The sequence below is a fragment of the Rattus norvegicus genome, chromosome 15 (genome assembly GCF_021556685.1).
Source record: "Rattus norvegicus strain SHRSP/BbbUtx chromosome 15, alternate assembly SHRSP_T2T, whole genome shotgun sequence".
Lineage (NCBI taxonomy): Eukaryota > Metazoa > Chordata > Mammalia > Rodentia > Muridae > Rattus > Rattus norvegicus.
In genome coordinates, this window is record NC_141548.1 from 45,638,618 (window position 1) to 45,666,422 (window position 27,805).

A 27,805-nucleotide genomic window follows, 5' to 3' on the forward strand; every position below is an offset into this window, starting at 1 on the left:
CCAAGTGTTGTGATTACTAGTGATCAATCAATAGTATCCCTGGCCAGTGATAGATTTTTTTGTTTCATAGCATGACTCTATAATAAAAAGAGGGACACGATATTATCCTTATTTTACAGATGGTTTCACAAGGCTGAGAAAGACTAAATGGCCACAGAAAATAGGAAGCAAGATGGAGGCTATGGACCCCATGTTTAGAACCTTCATCTCTTAGTCCTTTGCTTTGTGCTGTTTGAATGCATCTCTTGAACTTCCAAAATGGCTAACAGCTGTTTTAATGAAGACCTTTTTATTTCATGTGTATGGATGTTTTGCCTACATGTATATTAATATTCCGCCTGTATGGCTGGTGCCAATGGAGACCAAAAGCTGGTGTCAGATGCCCTAGTACTGGAGTTACAGATGGCTGCATGCTGCCATGTGGATGCTGGGAGTTAAAGCTGGTCTACTGGGGAAAATCCAGTCAATATCCTCAAGTCATCAATTTTTTTTTTTAAACAGATCTTAGTTCAAATCTTGACTAGTTAGAACAGGGGGAAAGTGTCTCACAAGCAGGGCAGCCATAATTTTGCAGGAAAGGTGGCATCACAGTGTCTCTTGAGAACTGCAGTAAGGAATATCAAAGGGCACAGAGCACAGGGCAGTAAAAGTGGCTGGTCTTGTCCAAAGGAGGAGCAAGAAATAGAATGGCCCAGCTTAAAAAAAAATGAAAGGCTCTGAAACCATTTTTGTTACTTAGTTAAATTTAGACTTTTTCCACTGAGATAGCTGAAAAAGAAAACCTAATTGTTTACTTCTCTGACTCTGTGTGCACAGTCCTGTGGGAAAAAACAGACATTGGGCAGTGCTAAGAACACAGTGCAGATGGATGGATGGATGGATGGATGGATGGATGGATGGATGGATGGATGGGTGGGTGGATGGATGGACGGACGGACGGACGGACGGGTGGATGGGTGGATGGGTGGATGGATGGATGGATGGATGGAGAGATGGATGGATAGAGGGATGGATGAGTGGATGAAGAGAGGGATAGAGGAATGTATGGATGGAGTGATATATATCTATATCATCAATTTTGAGACTGTCTCAAATAATCCAGGCTGATGTTGAACCAGACTAGGTAGCACAGGATAACCTTGAATTTAGACCCAAACTATCTGCCTGTGAACTCAGAGGATCCCTACTTTACTTGTTTTCCGTAGGAAGTTAAAAAAAAAAATCACTAGGGTATTTTTGTACAGCCCCTAAGAATGGAACTATTGATACAAATATTTGCTCCTCATAGGCTTGAACTGCATGCACAGCATAAGGCTAGGCATCTCCATGCATGGATTTAATCAGTGCTCACAATAAGCTTCCATATAGACAGGGTCTTACAGACAAAGAAACTGGTTCAGCAAGACTAGGTAGCTTCTGTCAAATTTCATACAATAACTCAGAATGGTCACACTTCAAACCTGTGCTATCTGACACACCATCTGGACTGAAGGAGAGCACATGGCTGCTTGAGTGTCCTATACCACCCCCTTCCTCTGTCTGGATTCCCCTGAACAGGTCACTGCATACATCCCCATATGGCTGATTCCTGAAGCATGCTGCCTCTTCTTGGGCTCCTAGCTTAAGCTACGTGGACCAACACTATGAAGTCATTGTTGGACTTAGAATGATACATTCTCTCTGCTTTCTAGTTTTGTCTACCATGTGGGCATTATAGGAAGGAAGATGGGGGTGAAGGAGTGTATTCACATTGGTACATCAGCTACTCATGCTCAGGATGGTGAGGGTAGAAAGCAGAAAAATGCAGAGTGCATGGATGACAGGAACCATTTGATCATGTTTAGCCCATGTTCGACCATCTTTAGTGACAGCTTAATTCCACTGTTCTCTGAAGACTTCAGAGGATGCTTATAGAAACTATGGAAACACCTTTTCTTTTTAAAGCAACAGGAGATCACTTCCACACACTGTAAGTCGTAGACGGGTAACCTTTGTGTGCTTACCCCAGAAAGAGGCAACTGACCACAGTTTGAAAAACCAGCATGCTCAGTCAAAGAGACTCCATGCATGGTTCAAGGAACCAGTGTGAGGGACCTTAAATGAGGAAACAAACTTTTCAGGCAAAAAGATGTCTGTTTCAGAAGAAGGGCCCGCACGAAGTCCATGTGTGACGACTATTTGATGCAGGTGTTGAAAACTTTTACTTAAACTCTATCAGGTTGGAGGAAGCATCTACTTCCTCTTGGTGCCCTCTGTGGACAGCCATTCTAAGTGCAGTGAAGGGAGCTTTGAACTCTTGATGCTCAGCTTCCGTTACCTGTCATTATATGTAAGAAATTTTCAGATGGATCTAGCTATGCTCAGGCAGTGAAGCAGGAGGATCATGACTTTGAGGTTGGTCTGGGTTACTAGACAAGAAGTGTCTCAAAACTCTCTCTCTCTCTCTCTCTCTCTCTCTCTCTCTCTCTCTCTCTCTCTCTCACACACACACACACACACACACACATCAACACACATGCGCACACACTCAAGTGCACACACATACATCTAAGCACACACACACACATTCTTTAGTGTTGCCAAGATGCCAAGACCCAAAGCTGACAACTTACTATGATATCCTGTCTGGTTTTGAAGGTGCTGATGTAGAGGCTGTAGTGGCTGTCCTCCATCTGTCGTAAGACGGCAATCATGCAAGCCACAAAGCTGCCCTGCAAGGAAAGAAGCAGAGTCGGGGTTCCTTAGAATAACTGGTAAGAGACTTTGGGCGTAATGGATTTTGGGTTTTCTACCCATTGAGCTCTATGTAAAAGACACTTGGAACTAGAATATTATTTCCAAAGGTCCAAAGGTATATGCTTTGCAATTCTGCTTCAAGCGCCTCCTAGTGTGAGTTAGAAAACAGCTACAATGTTTGGAATCCTCCAGGTCTACAACAATGGATCTCAACTTCCTAATGCTGCGATCCCTTAATACAGTTCTTCATGTTGTGGTAACCTACAACCATACAATTATTTTCATTGCTACTTCATAACTGTACTTTTGCTACTGTTATAAATCATAATATAAATATCTGACCTGCAGATGACCTTAGGAGAACCCTGTGAAAGGGTTGTTAAAACCCCAGAGGGTTTGCAACCCATAGGATGAGAAATGCTTGTTTAAATCTTTAATGCATTAAAGATCTCAACTAGGTTACCTGTTAGGATAAACTAGTTTGTGGGTTCTGAGTTTCTGGTTGGGGCAGAACTGAAAAGACACTCTTGGGACAATGTCTGGAGTATACGGATGAATCAATTCTGAAGGTTGGAAGGAGGGGGGAGTAGAAATACAACAGAAGGCGCTGGGAAACATCTTTCAGGGAACACCTGAAATGCTATGGGTAGTTTTAGGTTTCTGGAGCATTTTGGATTTGGGGGTTTAGGAGTTGGAAATGCCCAATCAGCAAAATCTATGCAAATGGCCAAAATTCTAAAAACCACAAATTTTGAAATCCTTTCATCCCAATTATTTCTTATAGGGGATATTTAACCTGCATCAGTGCTGAGGATGAGAACCTTTGCAGGCCATTTCTCTGACTCTAGAACCCTTTGGACATCTAGTCTTTGAACCACAGGGAACTCTGCACCAGACACTGAGTAGGGAACAGAGAGATCCACGAGGACTACAATGTTTACTTGTGAGGTCTAAGCTACACTCAGGGTGCTCTTCCCTCAGCTACACAAATCAGAGTCACACACAGACCTCATTTTCTTGTTAGAGGGAAAGTGTACCACCCTTTGCATTCATGTAAATACAAAAGTCATACAAATTTAAACTAATCGGGCACAGAGCTGTGGGCCATTCTTAAGGAGGGAAGAGACCTCTCCTATACCTCCCTCTGATAAGGAGGGAAGAGACCGTCTCCCTCTGAATGTCTGTCTTAGATTCTTTACGGAAAATGTTTATTCTTCCTACCCACAAGCCGACGTAAACTTCATTGAGCTCTGGACACATTTTACAAGTTATCACATACTCTGCATTTATTTAATAGTCAAATGCTATTTGTGTCTCTGGTCTCTTGCTTACTTTGGATTTTGAATTTAATCTCGATTTTGTTTAATTTGCATTACTTCGGCTCTAAGTTAAACTTTGCTTCCATATAGTTTTAGTCATCTTATGTTTATTTATTTCTGAGAGAAGGTTGCTAGTAGCCCAGGCTCACCTGCAACTCCTCACGTAACTGAGGACAACCTTGAACCTCAGACCCTCCTGTCCCTGCCTCCCCAGGGCTGGGTTACATTTACAGGCGGGGATAGGCGTGCTTGGTTCATTCAGTGCTGGGGAGCAAAGGCAGGACTGGACGCACACCAGGCTGGCAGTCGCTCAACTGAGCTGTGTCCTATCCCATTCCTTCACATTCTTTACATTGTTTACTGATTTAACTAAAGCACTACTATTACTGGCTTGCAGTAGTCTTTGCATATTAAGTCTATTAGTGACTTTCCACATATGCTATATGGCTCTGAGATCACATACCTATTTCCAAATACAAGGGTTACATTTTTATCAGGACAAAAATCTAGTTTTCCCTTGTTTTTAATATTGGAGACTCAATAATCTTTTCCTATAGGATCAGGTTCATATTCATTTATGCTTTCTTTCAGCTGCTCTAGCACTCAATTTTTCCCATAGAATTTTTAATTCCGTTTGACATTTATCTTGAAGGCATAGAACCAAATGAAAGACAAATAATTTTCTCCAAACTTCATTTGCTTTCCAGATATATAGTCAAAATTCTACATGTAAACTCCCTTGGTCTTGCCTTTAGGAATAAACACACACACACACACACACACACACACACACACACAAAGCAAACACACAGTATACACAGACATGCATTGATATAAACACATACATGCATACACAGACATACACAGATAAACATACACACATACACATACATACACACATACATAGATAGACACACACACACGTATACACAGACATGCATTGATATAAACACATACATGCATACATAGACATACATAGATAAACATACACACATACATAGATAGACATACACACATGCTTTCAGCTGCAGCAGTCTGACCAGATTTTAATTATTCTCTTACAATATGACAAGTTATTGCTAATACCAGACTGCTCATTTATGTGCACCTCACTGTTTTCTACTCTCATGTTTGTGTGACTCCAGGGTATGAGAATTTTCCTTTCAATCTCTAATTAGCTGCTACCCACAGAAAGGCCATTGAACGCGGTTAGTTTTAAACCACCTTGTTTGTAAAGAGCACTTGAGTCCCATCAGCCTTTCAGCCAACTTTTCCAAGTTTCAATGAACCGCTTGTCATTTCAGCTAAAAAAATAAATGATGACTATTTAAAATTAGCCAAACCCCATTCTAGACACTGAGATGTACCAAGAACACACAATACTGCCTAGACGCTGGCCTGTTAAATTACAAATGTCCTCCAAAGTCACTATTGCCTGGGGCAGGCTGTCTGTGCCTCCAACTCTGTATTTTCTCCCAATAAGGTTGTTGAAAGCCTTATATCCTTGTGCTGGCAAGGTGGCTCAGCAGGTAAAGGTGCTTCAAGAAAGCTTGATGACCTTGGGTTAACCTCTGGGACCCACACAGTGGAAGGAGAGAAATGATCCTGAAGGTTGTTCTTTGACCTCCACACATACATCATGGTACATGTGTACCCTTTTACACACACATACACACACACACACACACACACAAAGCTAGAAAATCAAGTACATTGAGCAGGGGTTGTTCTTTTACTAATGTTTACTATAGGATATGGAAATGCCTCAGGGGAATAAGAAGCCAAAAGCTAGACCATGGAAGCTCAGTCATGGAGAGAAAGCTCCATCTCTTGGAGAGTCCACACTGACTATCTCAACATCACCAAGTAATTGCTGCTGGATGCTGATGAGCCTTCTATTTGATGTCACCACTGCTTGCTCTCCCACCGGGACCACTCCAGCTGCCTGTGCTGGATGCTATAAAGTCTCAATTGATGATATCTTGCTATCAGTCTGCTGCCACTCACTATTTGCTCCTTGCAGATAAGTCAGCTATTCAAAATCAAAGTGTGGCTATCTTAGATCATTCTTTGGACCATACAGAACAGTCCTCTAATCAAAATCTAACCTCAGCTTTTGGTGTAATCAATAGAAGCCTTTTCACTTTAATCACGACACCATTCAGTTTGTCATCATTACTCTGGCCTCAATTTTGTCCTTTATTGACAACTGTGTAGGCATTAATGGACGGGCTTTCCGAAAAACGCACTGATCACTAATTCTTAACAACAGCTGCCTTTTTCCTTCAATGAAAAGGACCTCATGATCTAAAAGATCTAGAAGAAGCTGAGATATGCTTATACCATGTAACTTTGATATGGGGGTCTACGTGGGCTCCGTGTCGAGCCACTGGTATAATGGAGTGAGACCGTGGGCTACCAGGAGAGACTCACAATGTGAGGAGACTGTCGGCTCATCCCAATCACGGTCCGGTTGATCCTTCTCAACAGCCTCTCCATGATCATCTGTACATGTGCTGAAGTGGGGCCCTGCGGGAGAAACACAGCTGTGACATTCCCAGCTAACGATGCCTAGCAGATGAGGGTACCCAGGGCAGTCAGGCACATACATGGCAAGGGAAAGGAGAAGCACAAAGTTCTTGATGCTTCTGTTCAGGGGCAAACAAACAAACAAACAAACAACAACAACAAAAGAATCCCCTCCCCAATCAGACCTCAAGGTTCAGGGTATGTTGTGCAATAAATGTTTGTGATTCCTTTTCAGTATAAATGTTAAATCCCTAACACCCAACAATATCAGAGGACCCTGGAAGGTCATTAAAGTCACAAGGGTGGGGCCCTGATCTGAGGGGATTAATGCCCTTATTAGAAGAGACACTGAGGGGGAGTGGGTGCATTTTCTCTTATACTCTCTGCCTCTTGCTGGTGTAGACATGGAGTAGAGTCCATGAGAACTCACAGGGAGAGGGTGGCCATCCATGAGCCTTGAAGAGTGTCCTCAGCAGAGTTCAACCCTAACTTCAGACTTTCAGCTTCTAGAACTTCCTAGTAACTAACCTGTTTAAGCCCCGCTATACTGTGGTGTGGTATAGAAGACTGGACATCATCGCTCTAGGAGTTAATGTTCTAACAGTCATGAGTGACTCAAAGCCATTATTCCTCTTCACCAACCTTTAGTTCTCATAACTGGTAAAGGAGGAAGGCCACAGTGCTCTTAAGGGACTGAACTGAAGTAAAGCAACACAGCACCGAATACATGTGCACACTCTAATTCCTTCCCTTCCTGTAGTTGACGTTACATTCCCTCAGTTTCTGGGTATTCATTTTTCCTTTACCAATGATGTCAACTGCACATAGCTTCTTGTTAGGGTTGGGAGCCCACAGTCCACTTGCCCTTCTCAGTACTGGGACCCTGTCTGGCTTGAACCTGTGCACACCTTGTATGTGTGACCACAATAAGAACCACTAAAAGAAAATGTTATACACACACACACACACACACACACACACACACACACACACATACATACATATGTATGTGACATGACTGGTCACATGTTCTATTCACTACTAAATTCTTGGTTAGAAACCAAATTCCAAATCATGGCACTACTGGGAAATGTTTACAACTTCATCATGAGGTCTCTATAGGGATGTGTAAGGATAAAAAGGGGATGGATTATGCATCATGAATAAATATCAAATGAACTGTACAAACAGTACTCAAACTCCTGAGGCTCAAGGATATGCAAAGACAAGTTTAGGGCTTAATCGGAAAACAACAGTATCTTCACCTGCTTCTGAGGCTGAGGATGGCACAAAAGAAATACAGAAGCACCCACGGGAATGCTGTGCTGAGGGTAAGGTGGGCTGCTGAGCTGTGTGTGATTGAGCAAGTCAAGTGAAGTCAGACTTGGCTGTGAGACACAGAGAGAGTATTTCCTGTGTCTTTTGGCAGAATAGGCTCTAAAGATACTGCTAAGAGTCACAGGCAAAAGAGCACAAGTGGTCCCCTGACTTGTGGGAAGCCCTGCCCCTGGCAACCATTGTTTGTTTAGGGCGAGGTTCTTTTTCTTCTGTGCCATCAGTGTTCAAGAGAACATGCTCTGTGCAGTTTCCCAGCATCTCCAGAGGAGCCTGAACATAGGACACAGGAAATCCAGGCAGGTTCAGCTCCCGTTCTCAAGAGGTGGGTTAGGGGGCTAGATGACAGAGAATACCAAATTTAAAAACATTTCTAATGGGCTCCAGAGATGACAATGATGTCAGCGAAAGGGTAAGACCAGAATGCAGAAGCTCAAGAGGTTTCTTCAAAAGAATCATCTTAGCGGGTCTTGGCAGAAGTTGGTTCTTTTCCTTCTTTAAGGTTTGGGTATGTATGCATATGTGTGTGCATATGCATGTGGAAGCCAGTGTCTTTTTCTTTCTTGCTATTTTAGTTGCTGAGTTAGAGTCTCCCACTGGATCTATAGATCACTATGTTGACTAGACTGGCTGGCTTGTGAGCCCTGTTATGCCTGTCTCTACATAACAGTGCTGGGGTTACATGTCTATATGTGCAGCCATACCCAGATTTTACATGTGTGCTAGGGAATCTAAATGCAGGTCCTCACCCTTGTATAGCAAGGTCTTTACCCCGTTGAGCCATCTTCCTAGCCTATGAACTTACAGATCTGTTTGATTGTTTTTTGAGATGGGGTCTCAAGTAGCGGTGTCTGGCTTGGAACTCACTAGGTAGATCAATCTTACCTTAACCTCAGAGATCTGCCTACCTTCGCCTCTTGAATGCTGAGATTAAAGTGTGCACCATCGAGCCTGAGCAATGTAGAATCCACAAGAGTCCAAAGACCTCAATGGTAAGACAGTTAGGAAAAGCAGTCCACTGAGGCCCTTGCACTGAGCACTTTGCTTGTCTGTCCCAACCTAATATGAGGTACATCATGTTTAGTCCATTCTAAAAAGGCACAGTTTTCTCTATTACCTCAGTGCTCCTACACTACCTAAGATGAGGAAGACCACAGTTTCCTGCTGGGTGCAAAGGAATCAGCAGAGGCTCAGGCCATAGGAGGTGACTGGACTCACCACATCCGTCCTGTCCAGCACCTCTAGTATGTTGCTTAGAAGCTGTGAGCTCGCCTCATGGTCGGGTTTGGTCGAGTGGTCGTCCAGCTGGCCACTTAGCTGGTCTGTCAGTAGCGGCAACAGCACCTCCCTGCACTCTGAAGAAGAACAGAAAATGGCTTGCATGTGGCTACCTGCTAGCTCTCTCTATAATTCTACTTGCTTCTGAAAACCCTGCAGCCAGCCCAGCCAGAAGAGCACATGGATTTAGGCATGAAGCTTCAACCTTAACTAAGAAACTCCTAGCACAGGTGGATGAGACGTGAGCACTCTCTTTTCAAAGATGGGGATGGAGAGAGGGCCTCTGCCTCTATGGCTGAGACACAGACCTAAGCCCTAACAGTGTGTAAATTATGTAGCAATTTTTCCAGATTTTAATTTTCAAAATTGTTTATATTGTATGCATATGCATATGCACATCCACTTGCTTGGGTTCAGGTCTGCCAAATTCTAGCAGTGGCTCACCCGTGGAGGCTACAAGAAAGCATTAGATCTCCTAAAGCTGGTGTAACAGATGGTTGTGAGCTGCCATTTGGGTATTGGGATTTGAACCTGGGTTCTCCGCAAAAGCAGCAAGTGCTGTTAATTACTTAGCTATTTCCCCAGCCTACCCACCCACTCCCACTTTTGTTTTAAAGTTTTAATTTTCTGCTTTTTTTTTTGATGCTAGAGATTGAAGCCATGACTTTACACATGCTAGGCATTTGCTCTACACCACCAGCTCCTCTATAGTTTGTCTGTTTTTTAAATGTTACCACCAACACGAAGTTACAGGAAGTAGATAAAGACAAAGACAACCATGTTGTCAGACAGTTCCCATCTGACCAAGACAGTTACCAAGTTCCTGTGGCTCCCTTGTCCACTGCTAGCTCTTCTGGCTCACATCTCTGTGGATGTGTGGCTTACGGAGAGTGTCACTACATCCTTCTCTGGGATCTCCACCGTGATGGTGCTTCGTCAGGGTGACTCTAAGTTCTCCAGACATTATGAAGGTGACTGTAACCAGTGATTTTACTGCCATCAAGTAGAACTACCTTAACTGATAACTGGCAAGGTGACACTTGAATTTGATCCCCAGAACACACGTAGTGGAAGGAGAGAACTAATTCCCACCAGTTCCTCTGTGTGGTAGTATGCATGCATAAATAAACACAAGCATATGCATGTACACACACACACAGAGGATGAGAGAGGGAGGGAGAGGGAGAGAGAGAGAGAGAGAGAGAGAGAGAGAGAATAGGAGAGAGAAAGAATAAGAGAGAGGATGAGAGAGAGAGCAAACATAAAATGCAAAAGGATAAAATAAGATAAAAGGACGAGTACTGTCTGTTTAGCTGGGTGTGGTGGTATATGCTTACAATCCTAGCCCTTGAGATAGAAGAGTTAGGGTTTGAGGTCAGCCTGGACTGCAAAGAGAAGACCATTTCAGTAAAAAGGGGAAGAATCAACAGTAACTATTAGAAATGCTAAACCAGGTTGGAGAGATGATGGTTTGGCAGTTAAAGAGTACTTGCTGCTTTTCCAGAGGACCCAAGTCTGGTTCCCAGTACGTACATCAGGTGGTTCAGATCCAGCTGCTGCTCCAGCTCTAGATCAGACACCTCTTCTGGCCTCCTTGGGCACTTTTATGTACACACACACACACACACACACACACACACACACACACACACACACAAATGGAGGGGGTGGGGATAAAAAAAGAAAACTTAAACTGACTTCAGCCTCTTTAACCACTTTCCCAGGAAGTCCTTAAAAATCAGCAAAGTAGCTGGCTGTTAGTGGTGCACACCTTTAATCCCACTGCTCAGGAGGCAGAGGCAGGCGGATATCTGAGTCTAAGGCCAGCCTGGTCTACAGAGCTAGTTCCAGGAGAGCCGGGGCTATGCATTAAACAAACAAAACAAACCAAATAAATAAGTAAAAATGAAGAATGAATAAAGAGTCAGCCAACAGTCAAGGGTATTCAAATCAGAGAAAGCAAGAAACAAAACCCAGGCAAGGAAGCATTGACTATCTGCACATCGGAGTGGCCTGGGGGCAGTGTAGAGGCTGTGGACTCTTTTTCCTGCACTTAACAGTTGATTTATACAATTTCATTTCTAAGTCTCCTTGTTAAAGCCTTTTCTCACTTTTTGGTGGAGGCAGAAAGGCCAAGAATTTAAGGTCATCTCCAGATATATGGCAAATCTGTGGCAAGTCTGACCCTAGTTTAAATATCACAGACAGAGAAAGGAAGAAGGGAGTGGTATAAAATATATTGGAATGTATGTAGCTTATAAACCAATAATATTTTATATAGATTACTTCAGCACCAACAAATTTTGGTATCCGTATTCATGAATGTCCTAGAACCAGTCAGTCCTTCATAAATACCAAGAAACAACCAGTTTTCTTTTTGGTGATGTCTGTCTCTCTTCAGGATTGGATTAGTAAGTTCATATAACAATAAATATCACATAGACACGCTACCAACAAACTGTCATGTTCAATTTAAACTACTTGTTATGATAGACTAATCTACTCTCAGCCAAACAGCGACTAGAGAACAGAGAATTAAAGTACCAGACTCAGGAATGCTTAGTGTAACAGCATGGCAAGCTGCCGTGGCACACAGCCTGCTCCACTGAAAAGCATCCGACTTCTTCCCCAAACACCGAAGGTTCTGAGGGAGACTCACCCGCCTGCTGGAAAAGGCTGCTCTCCACTATCTTGGTCATGCAGTTAAGTTTCTGCCGGACCAACTGGTTGTCAGGAATGCTTTGAATGAACTTGCAGAAGAGCACGCTGGAAGAGAAGTGTGGGGTCAGTGCGTTCCCTTAGCCCATCTGAAGGCATCCTTATACACTTCTCTACTGAGAGCTGAGCAGGAAGAGTAGTCCCCGAAAGCTCACAGATGACCTAAGGCTTGATTTGAGAGTGTCTCTGGGGCTGTTTTCCTGTTCCCTAGAGGGTTCTGAGTTTGCCCCTGGGAGATGTAGCACACCCAAACTCAACATCACTTTCTAGACCTGTCTGTTGCTTCAGCTTCTGCAAAATGCCTTTTTTAGCAGTCTCCTCTCCAAGAGCCACTATACTCTGCATCCCCAGGCTACTTTCTTTTGCATAGCTCCTTTCCCCATAGAGAGTACAAGTCTCTCCCAAGGGCCAGCTGTGTGTGTTCTTTTATCTCTTCCACGGAACTGAGTACAACGAAGTACTCCTTCCCTTAACACTTGTTAGAATAAAAGCAAATGCAGGGTCCAGGTCTGCCCAGCATTGGGCTGAGCCCCTTAATTTGGAGGCACAAATCATGTTCTGCTTCTCACCTGAGCTCCATGGGATCAAACACCAGCTTGACATCATTAATTATGCTGGGAAGGTACTTCAAGGCTGCCCCCTGTAAGAAGCACAAAGGCAGTCAGTGCCAAGGCAGACAAAAGCCAAATATAGCACCCTGTCCCAAGAGGAAAGCGCAGGACTTGGGGTTTAAATAAGGAACTGGAAGCAGGTGCCCTTGCCATGAGATACTTGTGTTTTAAGAATGGCCTCCCCACCCCCCCAAAAAAAGAATGGCTTCCTTCTGAAAATGGAGGTCCAGGCCTTGGTCTTCATGACCAAAAGGTCCTATGCATATTTTGGAGGCAATTCAAGTTTCTTTCACCAAGTTACGATTAAAAGTAAGGAAGAAACAGTAGCATTCAAACTGGAGCCCTCAAGGATTACATGCTTCCCAGTCTAAAAACTGTTGCTGCTTGTGACTTTGCACTTGAAGAAAGAGGGGGGGAGAGGACAGAAAAGAGAAACAGCCACCTGTGACAGCAGGGGTATCACAGGCCAAGCAGGATTTATAACAGCCATTCACATGATATCTGAAGAGGCAGCCTGTCTTTGGTGAGCTGATGCTTGAATATGCAACTGTGTGTGGAAGTCATAATGTGGACTTATTTACTTTTATTGTGTGTCCCTTTTTTAGCAGTGCTGTGCATAGACCCCAGGACCTCATGCGTGCTATGTAAGCATTCTACCACACAGCTGTAGCCTTGTGAACTTTTCCTCTACTTTCCCACCCATTCTACTCAGCTTCTTCCGCTTTTTGTGAGCCTACTTCACATTTCCCCTCCTACCACATCACATCTTCATGAGGGCCTTCAAGGGGTCCCCCATAAGGTCACCAGGCTGACCTTGATCTTGACAGCTTCTTCCAGAGGCCTGTCCATCAGCGTGTTGAAAGCAAGAAACAGCTGGCGGATTGAGTTGTTAAACTCGTCTCCATCTTCACTCTGACCATAAAATCTGATGAGAAAAAGAAAATGGACAGTAGACTTGTGGTCTCAAAAAAACGACACTAGAGGTCAGTGCCTTGCTAGTCACCATCTGTAACTGTGCAGAAACATAGGAGCACCCAACGACTGTCATCCCAAATAGACTGAAATGACATCAAGACTCTGATAAAAGCGAAGTAGTCATTTGTAGGTAAGGTCCTAACACAGGGTCTACAGCAGGCTAACCAGAACTGTCATCTGGAGCTATCTGAAGGGCCTAAGCCTGGAGATGCCTTTGGGCCTGGTAGTTTGTAGGTCCCACCTGCAGGAGGAAAACAGCAGAAAGTCACTGTGCAGATGCAGCAGGTGGAGCTGAGCATGGATGCCTTCCTCAGCTCATGATCAAGGACAAGAGGCATAGGCTCCCAGAGCAGACACCTCTGCTGTCTGAATCATCCTTGTCCAATCTCTTTCAGCATCCCTCCTTTTTCCTCCCTCCCCACTATCTCAGCCTTGATATGAGCTGAGGTCAAAGTTGCTGTGGAGACGCTCCCCAACCTTGTCTACAAATCCCAGCCAGCTGTTGCCCACTTTCTCCATTGTACCTCCCAGAGACTGCTGACCTGCTCTACTGTAAGCATTTTGAATGCTACTGAGGAGTGCTTGCTTTTTATAAAGCATTCTAATTGCCTTCCTAAGATACATGCCATCAACTCAGAAGTATCTGGGTAGTTTCTCCAAACAGAGACTCCTCAAGAAGAATGTGCACTAGGTCACTGACAACAATGCCACTAAGTACTCAAGAGTAGGTATAACAAATTCAGTACATAAGAACACATGCAAACACAAACACACACACACACACACACACACACAAACACACACACACACATTCTGCTGGTCTCCTACCTTCACATGAACACACTGACTCTTTCTAAAGATGCTCTAAAATTTTAATGAGTGCTGGCATGAAGCTGCATGTATAAAGTTCCCCATCTAACTTTACATAAAGGGTCAGTCAAAATGTACATGCATGAAGAAATTGTATAAAATTACCTTAAGTCCCAAAGCTGCTCAAAATCAACTCAAATAGAACCCACTTTAATTCTGTGCTCAGTTCTCAACTGTTCTTGCTTCAGCATTGCTGCCCAGCCCGACCTCAAGATTGTCTTTGGTTCTTCTCTTTCTATTGCTGTCCCATCAAGTTCTACAACAATGCATTTGTATCTGAGGTGCACCCTCAGTGTCTCATCTCATAGCACCCAATCAGGTGGTTACTCACTTTCTACCCAGGAAGTGAGATGATCATTTAGAAGCCAGAGATGATTATCTCAGTACGCCATCATACTTAGATTACACCTAAGCGCCTGGCTTGTCACAAGACCTGTCTCTCTTAAAGCCATTGTCACCAGACAAGACTTCTAGAGCAAACAGCAAATTGACCATCTATACCCATGAGTCCTGGTGTCATTACTGCTTTAGGATTCTCTAGATGCAGAAGGACCTCAGCAAACCTTCTCCAGTGGTCTCATAATTCACCTCTGAGTGACCTGGTTTCGTTGTCCAGCCATGACCGGCCAACTACTCACAAAGTTGAACACAAACAAGCATGAAGAACAAGGGGACCTAGATGGGTACCAGCAGCATCCTCTTACTGGGACCATTACCTCAAATAGAGCACCCGAGACTGGATGATGAATCGAAACAGGTACTTCAAGGCTTTCAGAGCAGCAAATAACAATTCCGTCTTGCTAGGGTCCTCCGCATTAGCCACATAAAAGTTCAGTACCTTGGAGAGTTTCCTAAAAAGGTAAGAAAGCGATGTTGTCATGTGCAACACAGAGCTTGCAGACTTAGGGTATGTAACACAGAAAGAAACGGTGGTTGCTTGGGAAACACAAGGCCCAGCTAAAGTAGCTACAGTCACGAGTTTGGGGGCAGTGATCCAAGAAGACTGTTTGATATCAGCCTTGTGCCTTCAAAGGTAAATGAACACAGAAGCACACACATGTGCATCCACATGCATGTACACAGGCATGTCACATACACAGATGCATGAAAAGGGGGAAACTGGAATAAAAAGTTGAAGAGATTTGCCTTCCTTATGGGGGTATTTATTCTTCTGGCATATAAAGCCATGTGAAGGACAGATGCCTACTGCAATTGTGCCTAAGCTAATTCCTTCCCACCTGCTCCAACCCTTTGAAATCAATGTGGTACCAGACAGAGACTTCACCAATGAGAAAAGTGGCCACAATCTGACTCTGTATCATCCATTATTCTGAACATGCCAATAGGCAAGCATCTTCTAGGATTTCATGTAGTTTTACATTTTATTATGACGTGTATATGTATAGGTACATGCTTTGCACATGAGTGTGCACTTGCAGGTGGAGGCAAAAGGTCAACCACAGAGGTTGTTCTTCACAATGTCCTATTTATAGAGACCTAGTCTCTCACTGAATCTAAAGTCACAGCTTTGATTAGGCTGGCTGGCCAGTGAGACCCTGAGATCTGCCCATCTCTGCTAACCTAGCACTGGGATTAGAAGCATGTGCGTGTGCCACAACGCCCCTCCTTACTTAGGTTCTGGTGTCTGAACTCTGGTCCTTAGCATTGAGCAAGCACTTTATGGACTAAGTCATTTCCCCAGCACCATGACTTTAGGGTAAGTCAGACTTTTGAAGGCACCTATATTTCAATTTGTGTGTGTGTGTGTGTGTGTGTGTGTGTGTGTGTGTGTTTAGCCCCAAATCCAAGTGCTGCAAATAAAAGTATGCTAACTGCTACTCTCTGGCAGGTAAGCATCTGACTTTGAACCTCTTACTGGCCTTGTCTATGGTCTTGTGTCTGTGACTATTGAAAATTCCCTTAGGAGGTAGATAAGAAAGTGAGAATCTATAATTCCAGCTCTTGGGAGGCAGAGGCAGGAGAATCAGGAATTTACGTTTGCCCAGGGCTCTCATTAGGCTCAGGGTAATTAGACTACACTAGATACCCTCCATTGTAGCTGCTGACCCCTTGGAAAGTTAAGGTGCTGGGTGGAAATATTCCGAATGCTAGTGTGTGTGCTGCTTTCTTGACCCGTGAGGCAATCACTGATCACAAGGTTAGCTAGTATGTTGTATAACAGCTTCTTTGTATGTCTTGTGTTTCTGTATCTTCATGGCACAGAATGATCTGACCTGGCACATCAGAGAGCAGTAATCAACCTGATCTGGCATGAGCCCCTGTCCAGAGGACAGTTAGCCAATTCCAGCTACATCCCTGTGGATGTGGTCCCATTGCACACTAACTGGAATTCAACACTGGGGGTGGCAGGCCACATGCAGTACCATGGAGAGCTGAGCACCACAGGGAGAGACAGTGACCATGACTGGTTGGTTCCTCTAGTCAGCAAGCCGCAGACTGCATACTGAAAGACTGCTGTATGCAAAAGGTTAAAACTATTGCTTGTTGGGTAAAAGGAAAATAAACCAAATTACCCAATGTCCTACAGGAATCAGTTCCCCAAAGCACTGTGGCGTAGGGCTGAGGGTGTGGCCCAATCTTCTACCAGACTTGGTTTTGCCTAGTTCACTGTCAGACCTTTTGGTGCCTCATGATCATCTCACTTATTGGATTCATAAGTCCTGAGTTTGGCCATCTGTTTTACAATTCTGTGCCTGTCTTCATCTCTCCATTGTATGCCCTTGGGTTTTGTCTTTTTGGGTTTGTGTGTATACATGCATTTGTACATGTGTATGTACATACGGATGGGTGTGAGCACATATGTCTTGAGGTCAGAGGTCTACTTCAGGTGTTTTCCATAATTACTCTCCACTGTTTGAGACAATCTTTCTCTGGAGCTCACTAATTCAACGTAAGTTGACCGCCAGCAAGCCTCAGGAACCCTTCTGTGTCTTCCTCTTCCAGGGCAGGGATTACAGGCATGCAATAGCATGCTTAGCTCTTTATTGGGGCTTGGGGATCAACCTCAGCTCTTTGTATGTAAACAGAGAGCACTTTGCCGAGTGCATCATCTCCCCAGCACACACTCTGGGGTTTAAAGAAGGAAGGGACTTTGTTTAACACCTTGTCCTACTGACATGTTATTCAAATGACCTCTTTCCACAAAGCTTCTCAGAACACAGTCCCACCCTTCAGCCATGCTGACTACATGAGGTCCCCTCTTGTTTCTCAAGCATCCAGCCCACCTCAAACAACTCTAACAACACAGGTTTCCTGAGTCATACTTACACGTGTGCCAAGGTGGCACTGAAGTGCTTGTAAATGTAGGTTTCGAGTACAGGGTTAAAATGCTGGAACTTGATGTCTCCTATCAGGGAAATGATGAAGACCTGCCGAAGCGGGGGGCGGTGGGAGGGCAGCATTAGCAGCAGTAATGAACAGCCCCCCAGTGTGCCTCTACCCATGAGCAAGACTCTAACCTCCTGGTGCCCTTTCTTTCCCAACCATTTTTACATTTAGTTTCTACTGATCTAGCTGAACAGTAAGTCTTAGGGTACGTATTTAACATAGAGAGATTACATGTCTCCAGCATATTGCTGAGTAAACTGATCCAGGCCATCACCACTGGCCATGGGAAGCCAATGTCTCAAAGGAGTACTGTCTGTCCAAAGGTGACTTAGGTCATAGAAGAACACCGGAAAGGAGGAAGGAAGACAGAGAAAGGGGTTTGTGGGAATTGTAAACTAATGCAACTTTGCAAAAGATTTTCCAAGTGGAGTTTGAGTACCCCCGTGAATTTCTGAATCTGGTCTCCCCATTTCTTCCCTATGTGGTACCTTATGTCTGTAGAACTTAGTTATGTATAGAACTTACAGTGTCTAAAAAGAACCACAGTGCACCAAGAATGTACAAACGAAGAGGCCCCTGGGATTGCTATTGATGCCAACAGCCAGCTGCCCTGTCCTGCTGGGCCTGATGTGCATGGTCTCTAGTCAGCCTCTTTTTCCTATAAGCGGGACCATCTCAAGCTGACAACATTGCCTATCTCCATCTTGCAACATTGACTTAGATGCCCTGAACCCTTGCTAAACTGACCAGTTTCCCGACACTGGTAAACACCACACACCTGCATCCTACTTAGCTCTTTAGCACCAGTCCTCAGGTAAAAATTCTGTCCTAGACTCTCAACAGTGAGGAAACGAGGCTGGGTTTAGATGTGTTGGCTTCCTCCCACTGACAGGACATGTCTGCATCTCCCAGCTTCCAGTCATTAACATCACTGCTCTGATTTCAGTTGTCAGAATAGGCATAGGTAAGCCCTCTGTGACAAACTTGTCTGCTATGGTGCTTATCATATATAAGGACACGATGATTCATCTCTGGTGGGTGAGTGCAGCTTCCCTGACATAGCTGGACATGGACAAACATCTTTCTTTATCAAAGGCCCCTCCTGGAGAATGATAAAGTTAAGCACCTGCTGATCCTACTGTAATTAAGCACACTCTTTTCCCTAAGGAGGAAGTGTAAGTATGTCACACAGGTGGAGATCAAATAGAGAACAAGTGCTTGGAAGAGAAGACCAGTTCCTGATTTGGTGTCTGAGAGTTCAGGCTAAAGAAATACTCAAGAGAGACGTATATGAGTAATTTTGCTCAATGATATCTGTAGTATTTTAAAAGCAAAAGATCGAAGAATGGACACGGGTCAACACGAGAAGCTACTTACCAGGGCGTCGAACACAAGGAAGTCGTATGTTTCATTGTCTGACATTTCCATCATTATGTTAAAAAGTGCATCTAGTGTGTCCTGCAAAAACTGAAGGGAACAGAGAGGTTGTTTTGCTTCCGACCTGTTAGACGTAATAGAAGAAAAAGGGAGTCGCTGGATTCTAAAGAATAGATGTGAATACGAGACTTTCGTAAGACCGAAACACTGGCTTAACCATGCAGATACTAAGTTTTGGATTTCCAGTTGGTTTAATGGAAGTTGTTGAACTAATGACACAGTAAAGTAGACTTGTGGCTTCAGACATGTAAGACACGTCAACATACCTTAACGATCTCTCCTCCATCCACTTCCATTAACTTCTTCAGGTTGTGCTTAATGTTCTGAGAATTGGAACGCCAGTTTAGTAAGCCTAGCAGGTCCACTGGGAAGAACAAACAAAAAACCACAGACCTTAGAGGACACAGCTACAGAATTTTCTAGAGAAGATAAATGCTGCTTAGCTGGGGAGATAGTCAGGGGGTAAAAGTGCTTGCCACAGAAGTATAAAGACCTGAATTCAGATCTCATAGACCTCATCTGGAGCCCCTCCCATTCCAGGGCGCCTCCAGTGAGCATGCCTGGTCTACACAGTAGCAAACACGAGACCTCGTTTCAAACAAGATGAAAAGAGAGCTCTGACATTTGAGGTTGTTCTCTGACCTCAACATGTACAATGAGGCATGTGTCTAAACGCACACATCTCATGCACACACAAAGATATTTAAAAGTTAACCGCTCTTAATGGTATCTAATTTGCCAGACGTGGTGATGCAGGCCTTTAATCACAGTTCTCATGAAGCAGTGGCAGGTGGATCCCTGAGTTTGAGGACAGCCTGGTCTATAGAGTGAGTTCCAGGACAGCAAAGGGTATACAGAGAAATTGATTTTGAAAAACCAAAACAACCAAACCAAAACAAAACCACAACAAAAAACCCTGCTACTTTAAGAAGTATCTCGGGTGTCATTGCAACTTTTGAAATTGATTATTACTCACATAAATGAGAGAAAACCTGTGATCCTCTTTATTCCCTCAAAGGAGGGGGGGAAAAAACCCAATCAGTTACTAATCTGCAAGAGCATAAAATGACTGACTGGAACTCATGTTTTTCAAATGATGACATCATCATCGTAAAAGTAAACTTAGAAAACACTACTAACCAATCTCCCAGTATCCAACTTCCTGCCTCATGGCTATTCATGTTTGGGCAGATCTGGAGGGAAGGGACAGCATCCAGACACATCATGCCCTTTGATAACACAACTGTACTGTAGCGAGTTTTTCAGAGGAGAAAAACAGGCTTTGTGACACTAAATCACTTGCTCTAGGTCACAAGACTACTGAGTGGCGCAGGAGTGGGGTTTAACTACCTCCATCTGATTCTAATCATGGCAGGTAACAAATGCACACACAGATGCACACACTAATGTACACACAGATGACTTTCATGACTTTCAAGAATTCCTCCCGGACAGCTTACTCCATGTGTGCAAAAAAAATTTTTTTTTAAATTCTGAAATTGGTCCAAAGTGTTTCTAGTTCCAAGTATTTCCCATAAGGGATATTCAACGTGTACTATTTGTTACTCTTGTTTACAAGGTGGGGAAACCAAGTCACAGGGAAGTCACTAGGGCTGTGACTGCCAGAGGCAGTCTAACTGCAACTAGCTTCCAAACACTGAAACAAAATCAGAAGCATATGCAGAGAGTAAAGCTTACCATGCCATTAAGTATGTTTTAAACCTCAGTATTCAGTAGCCAAATACAATTCATTATTTAATTAAACTCTAAAATTTATATGGATTCCAACCACCAGCCATTTGGGCTGCTTCCAGCCTGCCCACATTATAAACGTCAGAAAACATTCACATACCTAATAGGTGTTGTACCTCTCACTGGTGCCAGTTTGAATTTCTAAGAGTCACACTCAGCCTCTGTGAATGCTGTGCCTTTAACTCTCTATCAGCAGTGTGTTATATTGTCACACATCCCCCAGCCCCACAGTTAGGCTTATGAGACTGACATAGTTCTTTGTGTCTTCTATGAATCTAAGAACACTTTCTGGCTTAAGAGAGTCTGCCTTCTCATGTAGATTAGCTCTGAACTCTAGTCTGTTGGGTCCAGCCATGAGTCCAAGTTGAAACACCACCCATATTCTCTAGCAAGTCAGGATTTGTCAAAACCAACCCTAAGAGTACTGACTCTGAAACAGCAATCAGGAACTGAGTATTGAGTGTGCCTTCTCTCTGCTGTGTAGCACCCCTAAGAGAGTACTCCTATTCTGCTCTACGTCAACTCACCTTCCCACTCACAGGGCTGATCCTGTGAATTCATACCACCTCAGAGATGGACCAGCTACGGTAGGACACCCGGGCAGTAAGGGATCCTTCTACATGACACACGTTAGCTGAGTAACTGCTGCTTTTGTCAAATGCCATGTTAAATACAAGAGCTTAAAACTGATGTCAGAAGTTTGACAAGAAACAAAATGGAGCCTCGCTTAAACTATGCTGCTGATTTCATGGAAAATTACTGGTTTCCTGGAGCAATGGAAGGGGGAAGACTGGAGAAATAAGGACTCTACTGGAGGTGGGGGTTCATATATGTATGCTCAGCAATTGGAAAGTTGAGGCAGGAGGATGACTACTAGTTCTAACCAACCTGGGGTACATAGTAAGACCCTGCATCAAAAAAGGTAACAGAAACAAACAAGCAAAAGAACCCTAACATTAACTCCTGTTCTCTGCTGTCCCTGTTTGGGAAGAGATTGATTACAGCCTGAATCTGCCCCCTTAATTCAGACGGTTCCCGTACCATCTACATTGAAGAAAACAGGATCCCCAGCGATACCTTTGAGTCCTTGAAGGAAGGTAATCTGAGACTTCTGAATTCTACCTCTTCGTGAATACGCTTAGGTTTTATGATATGAAAATGCACTTGTGACAGCTAATTATTTTAATTGTCAGCTAGACAGGATCTAGAACCACCTAGGAGATCAACCTCTCCTAGTATACAGGACTGTGAGGAAGAGGAAGTTTCTAGGTTGTGCTCATGAAGGTGGGGAACGCCACTTAAAAGGTGTGTGGTAAGCAGAAAGGGCGTCGAACAGTAAACATCACTCATCACATTCTGCGTACTGACTGTGTGACCAACCACCCCATGCTCTTGTACACTCTGTCCCCTGACAGTGTGGCCAACCACCCTATGATTTTTACTGTGATGGGCTGTCCCTGTGAACTAGGAGCCAAAATAAACTCCTCACTCAAATTGCCTCTGTCCAGCATTTTCTCACAGCGCCTGGAAAGGTAACTCATACAGCACGGCGAACATCACTGGAGGAGTAGAGTCTACTGACAAGCATCCTGTCTCAGAAGACCTTGCATCACCTGGCCTGGTATCATGAGTCCGTCCGAGGAACATAGGAGGACCAGACCAGGACCACCCATGTCCATGTGGTCCCACACCTACCGTTCTGGGTAAGCTTTGTGGAGCAGATGAGAGTGGCAATCTGAAAACTGTCCTTTGTGCTATCTTTGCTGGGTGTAAAGACAGAGGGGTTTTTGGATGCTTGGAGTTCTTTTTCTTCCAGCTCTGCTTTGGTCCCAGGCAGAGTCAGATAGTATTTAGCATCTTCCATTTTCTTATTATCACCCTGAAAGGGAAGTGAGTTAGAAAATCTAGAATCTGGGCAATATCTCTCACATGCTAGTAAAACAAACAAACAAACAAACAAACAAAAAATCCTGCCCCAGAAGAACATGGTCGTTCTTAGCAGATTTGAGACTTTATCAAATTATATTTATGATCCCCTATAATTCAGACATTATCTTCCTATAGAATTTGCAGCAGAAATAACTTTATCATGGAACATAATGTAGTGAGTTGTGAGGTAGAAATAAGAATATCCTATTCTCTGCCAGAAGTAAACACATACAGAATAAGGTTGAGTTTGAGTCTCTTGAACTTATAAATGGTCAACAATGTATACTTTACTAGGCCAATGGAGAAAGAAGTAGCTGCCTACAAATTCCAAAACAACTCACAGACTAAAGAGATGCTAAGAAACTGTTCATTGATGAGGCACAACTCAGACCACTGCCCACTATGCATCAGTCACCCTCTGCCAGCCATTACTGAGGAAATGAAGTCTCCCAGCATACACTTCGAACTCTAAAATCTCAGTAGGTCAATCAAGGGCTCAGAACAGTGTGCAGGGTGTGCAGACACAAAACAGGAAAAGCAGCAAGGACCAGACAGTAAGGAAATGGTGCCTAGGTAACAATGATTCAAAAACCACATCCTATAATACCCACCAGGCTCTAGCCAGGGACCTCTGCAGTGTCTGTGCCACTTGGATGGCGGAGAGCAGAACCAAGGGCCCTGCCCTTTACTAATCAGAACCCAGGCACACCCTCTGCCCCTCAGTGAGATACTCCTGGGACACCCAATAGTCACTGTCCTGTGAGAGAGCTGTAAAGCCACTAAGGTATGACCAGGGGCCCTTTAGACTAAAGAGGGCAGGCTCCTGTACCTTTCAGTAGATTCCTGAAGTTTATACACATAAATTTGAAAGGAGTCTGAAAAGCTACATTGTCAGGGCACAGGGGTATATTGAGACATTCTGAAGCCTACTTCCGTGAGCATCACCTTGTATACCACCAGGTCATGCCTCCCGTCCTGCAGCGTGGTGCCGTCCGCATTCATCAGTTTCACAAAGGCCACCCCAAAGGCTCGCTCTGATTTATCTCTGGCTGAAAAGACAGAAACACCTGCCTGAGCTGCGGATGGACAGTAGGAGGTGACGGCTACAGCGGTTAATTCCATGTTTGCTCTGGGGTGTGAAGTTCAGCCACAGTGATGAACGGAGGTCAACAGGGAGCTTGTCTATGTCACAGCAGCCCCCAAACTGAGAATGCCTGATAGTTCACATAGGGGATGTTTTCTATATTACCTGATGAATGAGATTACCATCCACTAAATCAGAACAGTGGTACCGACCAATCTCGGCCCGGTCAATCAATGGCAGGTACAGCATATCGATGTAGTATGACCCGTTTCTCTCTCTCTCTGCTCTGTTTCTACCCAAGGCCCAGACCAGCTCACCACCACATCTGTTATCTCCACAAACCCTTCTTTCTTGAACCCTCTTCACACAGTAGGAAGGAGAACTCCCAAATCAAACTCATTCATGTCAATTCCCCTGCTTCAACCCCTTTAATAAAGTTGGGTGTGGGGCTCATACTCATAAAGAACTCCAGCTACTTGGGAGACTGAGGCAGAAAGAATTCGAGCTTGAGGCCACTGTGGGCTGCATATCAGGACCCTCTCTCAAAAATACACAGCAATGAAAGTACAGGGTAGGGGGATGTACCTTACTGGTGCAGTACATATCTGTTATGTTCAGGGCTGTGGGTTCAATCCCCAGCACTCAGAAAAAGAAAAAAAAACACTATTCTATTTTCCTGATACCTATGAATGCTGAGTTAAATTTGTCAAGTATCAATTTTTCAGGTATCAAATTCTCAAAGCACACCAGGAAACCATACATCTTTAAATGGAAATGGGCCACAGCCCTCCTAATACTTACATTCTTGAGATGACCTGTGTCTGAAGGTAAATCTTATGTGGCAGCGTGTGACCTCCTCGATAGCAATGAAGACCTGCAGAAGGGAGGGGAGCCGGAAGGCAAGGCTCATTTGGAGTCATTCCTTTAGCTGCAATGCACGCATATCCTGGACCATATACATTTGCATGGTACAGCATGATGTCTTGACTTTGCATGTTTTATACTGTTCAAATCAGAATAATTAGCATATCTATTGCTTTACCCTTGGCTCAGGGTGATTATATTAAAATCCTCCCTCTTAGCTATTCAGAGAAAAAGAGACTTTAGACTTGGCCTTTATATTTTATCCTAGCACAAGTTCCTTGTGCTAGCAGGCTTCCTTCTCATAACCACTCCCAAGCTGAAAGTGTCTCAGAGGGAGATGGCTCTGCTGTTTATCACAGTTTCAGAGTTAAGACACATTATGCGCCTGGCATCCAGAGTGATAAGACCTGATTTTTGAGGTCTACCTCGGACCCTTCCAAGGGGAAGTCACCTGCAGATACAGTGGTTACTAGTATCTGTGTGAGGAGAGAAGATACCTGGGTGGGGACATTCTCTGACGGTAGTGCAGTAAGTTACAGGAAGACAGGGCAATAGCACCAGTCTCTCTATTAGTCAGGGTTATCTCTAGAGTCACTGAAAACGTATTTCTGAGGAGCTCACAATGCCCAAGACAAGTAGCTTTAAAAACCACAACACAGCCAGGAGCGGTGGTCTGTGCCTTCAGTCTCAGTGCTTGGGAGGCAGAGGCAGGTGAGTCTCTGCCAGTTCAAAGGAAGGCTGAACTTTATGGCAAGTTCTAGGACAGCCAGAGTTTACAGATTGAGAAATTGTTTTTCAAAAACAGCACAATATGAATTCACACGAATAGCACAATAAAAAACACAGACTACAGAGGGATGTGAAAAATAACCGCTACCTAACAGATATTTGGACAATGTTCAGTTTCTGGAATTTTCTGCTTACAACTCATAGGACCCTGCCAATGCTGACAGTAGGCGCTACAGCAGCCCAGACTTCAGATGTGACCTGTTTTAGGTTGACCCCAAGGTGCTCCAAGATTTGAGGTGTCACTTCTCTTCCTAGGGTCTGCTGCCTCTTCAAAAAGAGGTCAGAGTAATACCCGACTGTCCAGTTTCAAGGCCACTGTGAGCCCACAGGGGATTCAGGATCTGAAAGCATTCTGCAATTCATGAAACCCTTCCTTACAGCGAAGAGGCCCAGAACACTTGGACAGGGGCCAACAAGAACAACATGTTGGGAAGCCGATGATGGAGTGCGCACATCTTAGCTTGTCTGCAGCATCTTGGCAGCCCCTGCCTTATTATAGCCACAAGTTTTTCTTGTCCAGTCGCTATACGTTTGTGAATAAGAATACTCTGTCAGAATCTTGGGCTTCATAAAATGGATGCTCTAACGACCTCCTAACTGCTGATTCAGCTTTTGAAAAAAATTAGTTCTTTGAGAATCTCACACGATGCATTTTGATTATATTCCCCATTCCAGTCCATCCCCGGTTTATTTCTTTCTGCAGACAATCTGAAACTTTCAGATATCTGAAGACTGACTTGGGGTTTAAAAAGCGGACAGGAATCTAAACAAGGGTCAATAGCTGAAGGAGTTAGAATTCTCACCTTGACTGTCTCGTACCAACAAGGTTGCTTGACTTGATAATACACCACGGACTTGTACTCTGAGACGCCTTCGTACCCAGCTCCAGGATGAATGGCTTTCTTTGATTGGAAAGACACAATTAGGAGATGATACTAGGTCATCTAGTATATGAAAAACATGGCAACAGAACAAGGTCTCTGAATGTATATCATCCAAAAATTAACCCAAAGTCAGGGGCTTTGATGATGATGAGTTTGAGAAGTCTACCAGCAGCCATCCACACTATACTGCGAGATGACACTGTGGCAGCAGGTGTATGCTGTTCCTAGCCAGCAGTCATGCCACTTAATGTTAACAAATGCCACATGGGTCCCTTCAGCCCCAAGTCCTGCATACCATGAATTTCAGGGTTTTTACTGAATGTGTACAGTTTTCTGCTTTTAAAGAAACATAATGGTTGAATTATGGACAACAAGGACCGAACATTTGGAGAGCATTACTTCAGGACATCTAGAGAGCTTCAGGAGCCAAGACTTTCACTTGTACATCTAGAGCAATTAGATGGAGGTGACAGAGGCTTCTGGTGGCCACCCGGTGCCTCCCAACTCTCTCAAGTCAAAACCAAGATGTCCAGAAAGCTGCCAGAGGCAGAGAAACTCTTCGACTCTGTCTCTGACATCTGCAATTCCAGAGGAAAGAACTCTACTCTGGGTACAAGTTCCCAATGACTAACACTGGAAATCAGCATTGCCATCCTACACCAAGGGTGCCTTTAGTGTCACAGTATTCCTTCAGATAAGTCGGTGTCCATGGGCTCCACTGGCCCAGGTGATGGCAGTGTGCCTGTCAAGGCCTTTGGGACACCTCTGCATGGTGCTCAAGCTGAGATTAGCCATACCACTTGAAAATGTCAAAGGTCCTAAAGTTTAAGTGGCCCATGATATCTCTCTGCACAGAGAAAAATATCAAAATATATCTAAGTAGCTCCCGGAGTAAAAATAGCCACTGAGAATCACGGGTTTATTAGTTTTTATATATTTTTTCCTTAAGAGAAAGTATTGAACATGTTGGTACACGCCTGTCATCCCAACACCCGGAGGCAGAGGGATCACAGGTTTGAGGCAGCCTCAGCTACCTAATGACACCCTTTCTTACAAAACAGAAACTAATAAAAGTAAGAACAAAAACCCAGATAAAGAAGGACCCTCCCCATATGGGGAGAATTGACAATAAGTTGGACCAGCGTTTGGCTGCTACCACAGAGCAGGTGCGACGCGATGAGATTTGTGGGGAGTGCTACATACCTCTAAAAGGTTGCCTTCCTCATCAAACACAGACATGGTCACCTCCACATTCTTGGGTGTCTTCTTCTTCCCCTTATCAAACTCCCCATGGATCAGGGTGACATAAATATCATTTCGAACATCCCCTAAAACACGACAAGCCTA

General features: G+C 44.1%; 1 protein-coding gene across 4 annotated transcripts in view; it reads right to left on the minus strand.

Annotated features, from left to right (window-relative positions):
- The window catches only part of Dock5 (dedicator of cytokinesis 5), a 178,967-nt gene that overhangs the window by 41,793 nt on the left and 109,369 nt on the right, over positions 1-27,805 (minus strand). For 2 of the 4 annotated variants that reach the window (XM_087585775.1, NM_001372012.1), the window contains 15 exons: positions 27,662-27,786; positions 26,378-26,476; positions 24,723-24,795; positions 23,783-23,886; positions 22,604-22,787; positions 19,423-19,520; positions 19,097-19,186; positions 17,660-17,760; positions 15,088-15,222; positions 13,340-13,451; positions 12,485-12,555; positions 11,857-11,963; positions 9,138-9,274; positions 6,489-6,584; positions 2,613-2,711 (listed from right to left, as the gene is read on the minus strand). In XM_087585775.1, coding sequence (XP_087441901.1) covers positions 2,613-2,711; positions 6,489-6,584; positions 9,138-9,274; positions 11,857-11,963; positions 12,485-12,555; positions 13,340-13,451; positions 15,088-15,222; positions 17,660-17,760; positions 19,097-19,186; positions 19,423-19,520; positions 22,604-22,787; positions 23,783-23,886; positions 24,723-24,795; positions 26,378-26,476; positions 27,662-27,786 — 1,631 coding nt within the window. The remainder of the gene's footprint in view (positions 1-2,612; positions 2,712-6,488; positions 6,585-9,137; positions 9,275-11,856; positions 11,964-12,484; positions 12,556-13,339; positions 13,452-15,087; positions 15,223-17,659; positions 17,761-19,096; positions 19,187-19,422; positions 19,521-22,603; positions 22,788-23,782; positions 23,887-24,722; positions 24,796-26,377; positions 26,477-27,661; positions 27,787-27,805) is intronic. The other 2 variants (XR_015638031.1, XM_087585776.1) reach the window with 1 other exon arrangement.